The 1,652-nt window shown below is 44.9% G+C and overlaps 1 protein-coding gene across 1 annotated transcript; it reads left to right on the plus strand.

Moving 5' to 3' along the window:
- The first annotated feature begins 308 nt into the window (after window positions 1-308).
- LOC130035622 (non-histone chromosomal protein HMG-14-like) lies at window positions 309-1,406 on the plus strand. Its single transcript, XM_056127439.1, has one exon. It carries the CDS (start codon window positions 345-347, stop codon window positions 642-644), a length of 300 nt encoding a protein of 99 aa, XP_055983414.1. The 5' UTR covers window positions 309-344; the 3' UTR covers window positions 645-1,406.
- The last annotated feature ends 246 nt before the right edge of the window (window positions 1,407-1,652 follow it).

Consider the following 1,652-nt stretch of genomic DNA (forward strand, 5'->3'; position numbering starts at 1 on the left):
GTGCTGAAAGTAGATAATGGACCAAACATGATAACCTCTCAGTATCTGTATTGCAAATCATAATGCCCAAAAGTAGAGAGAGAGTATGGGGAATATTGTCTGCCATGGAGACAAGGGGAGGGTGGGAAAGGGGGGGTATACCAGGGATATTGGTGGTGGGGAATGTGCACTTGTGGTAGAGGGATGGGTGTTTGATCATTGTGTGATTATAACCCAAACATAAAATCTTGTAACTATCTCATGGTGATTCAATAAAATTTTAAAAAAGAGGGGTCGCAGCAGCAGCTCGGGCGGCGGCGGTCCCGGTCCCGGCAGCGCAGCTCGGCGGAGGCGCGGGCGCCACGATGCCCAAGAGGAAGGTGAACGCGGCCGAGGGGGCGGCCAAGGAGGAGCCCAAGAGGAGATCGGCCAGGCTGTCCGCTAAACCAGCGCCTGCCAAAGTCGAGGCGAAGCCCAAAAAGGCGGCTGCGAAGGATAAAGCTTCAGACAAGAAAGTGCAAGCGAAGGGGAAGCGGGGAGCCAAAGGGAAGCAGGCGGACATGGCCAACCAAGAGTCGAAGGAAGACCTGCCTGCGGAGAATGGAGAGACCAAGCCCCAGGAGAGTCCCGCCTCTGACGCCGCAGGAGAGAGAAGCCACATCTGAGCGACGCCGGGTCCCACATGCACCAGTGCGCCTGTCTCCCTTCTTGTACAATCCAGAGGAATATTTTTATCAACTATTTTGTAAATGCAAGTTTTTTAGTAGCTCTAGAAACATTTTTAAGAAGGAGGGAATCCCGCCTCATCCCATTTTGTAAGTGTAAATGCTTTTTTTAAGAGGTGAAATTGTTTGCTGGTTGTTTATTTTTGGGTACAACCAGAGAATAGTGGGATTATGGGAGTCTTTGAATGTGTGGGGTGTCAACATTCCATAGGTGGAGGGCAGTTTTTATATCTTACGTCTACAAAGCACACAGAATTGCGGTTTGGAGTCTCAGGCGTGCATTAAGAGGTGTCAGCATTTTCGGTTACTCTGTCCCTGTGCTGAGTTTGGTAGAAATGTTTCCTCAAGAAAACCACTCCTTGCTCCTGGCTTTCCCTGTCAGAATTTCACGAGTTCAGTGTCATATCATTGGTCCTGGTGTCTAGTTTCCCTAGTAATTTTGTTCCCGTGCTGTGCAAAATAAAAGAATTTGCGTTTGTAGTGTACACGATGCTAAATTGTGAATTAGTAGGAATTATGATGTAACAGCTGAACATTCATTTGAAGATACTGGTACTTGATAACCAGGTCAAAAAAATTTGTTTCCAAATTGTAAGGTGGAAAGTCAGTGGTCACTGGACACCACTTAGAAAGGAACCACAATTCCCTTTTTCTGATTCTTGGTACGTACATTAAAAATTGTATACAAATTGAAACGTCTGTGTACTGATCCTCAAACCAACCAATAAAAACTTAGGAAAGAAAAAAAAAAAAAAAAAAAAAAAAAAGAAAGGAAATAAAAAGAAAAAATAAAACCACATTTATTGGTAAACAAACAAACGAAAAAGAATTGAACTGAGTGCTAGGGCAGATTTAGGGAGAGAATAAAGATTGAATGACTCCTTAATAGAATTCTGCCCCTGTGAAAGTTGGGGGTGGGTGGAACAAATCACAGCAGAGGAAAGTCTG

Source organism: Sorex fumeus, unplaced genomic scaffold, assembly GCF_029834395.1.
Source record: "Sorex fumeus unplaced genomic scaffold, SorFum_2.1 ptg000063l, whole genome shotgun sequence".
Lineage (NCBI taxonomy): Eukaryota > Metazoa > Chordata > Mammalia > Eulipotyphla > Soricidae > Sorex > Sorex fumeus.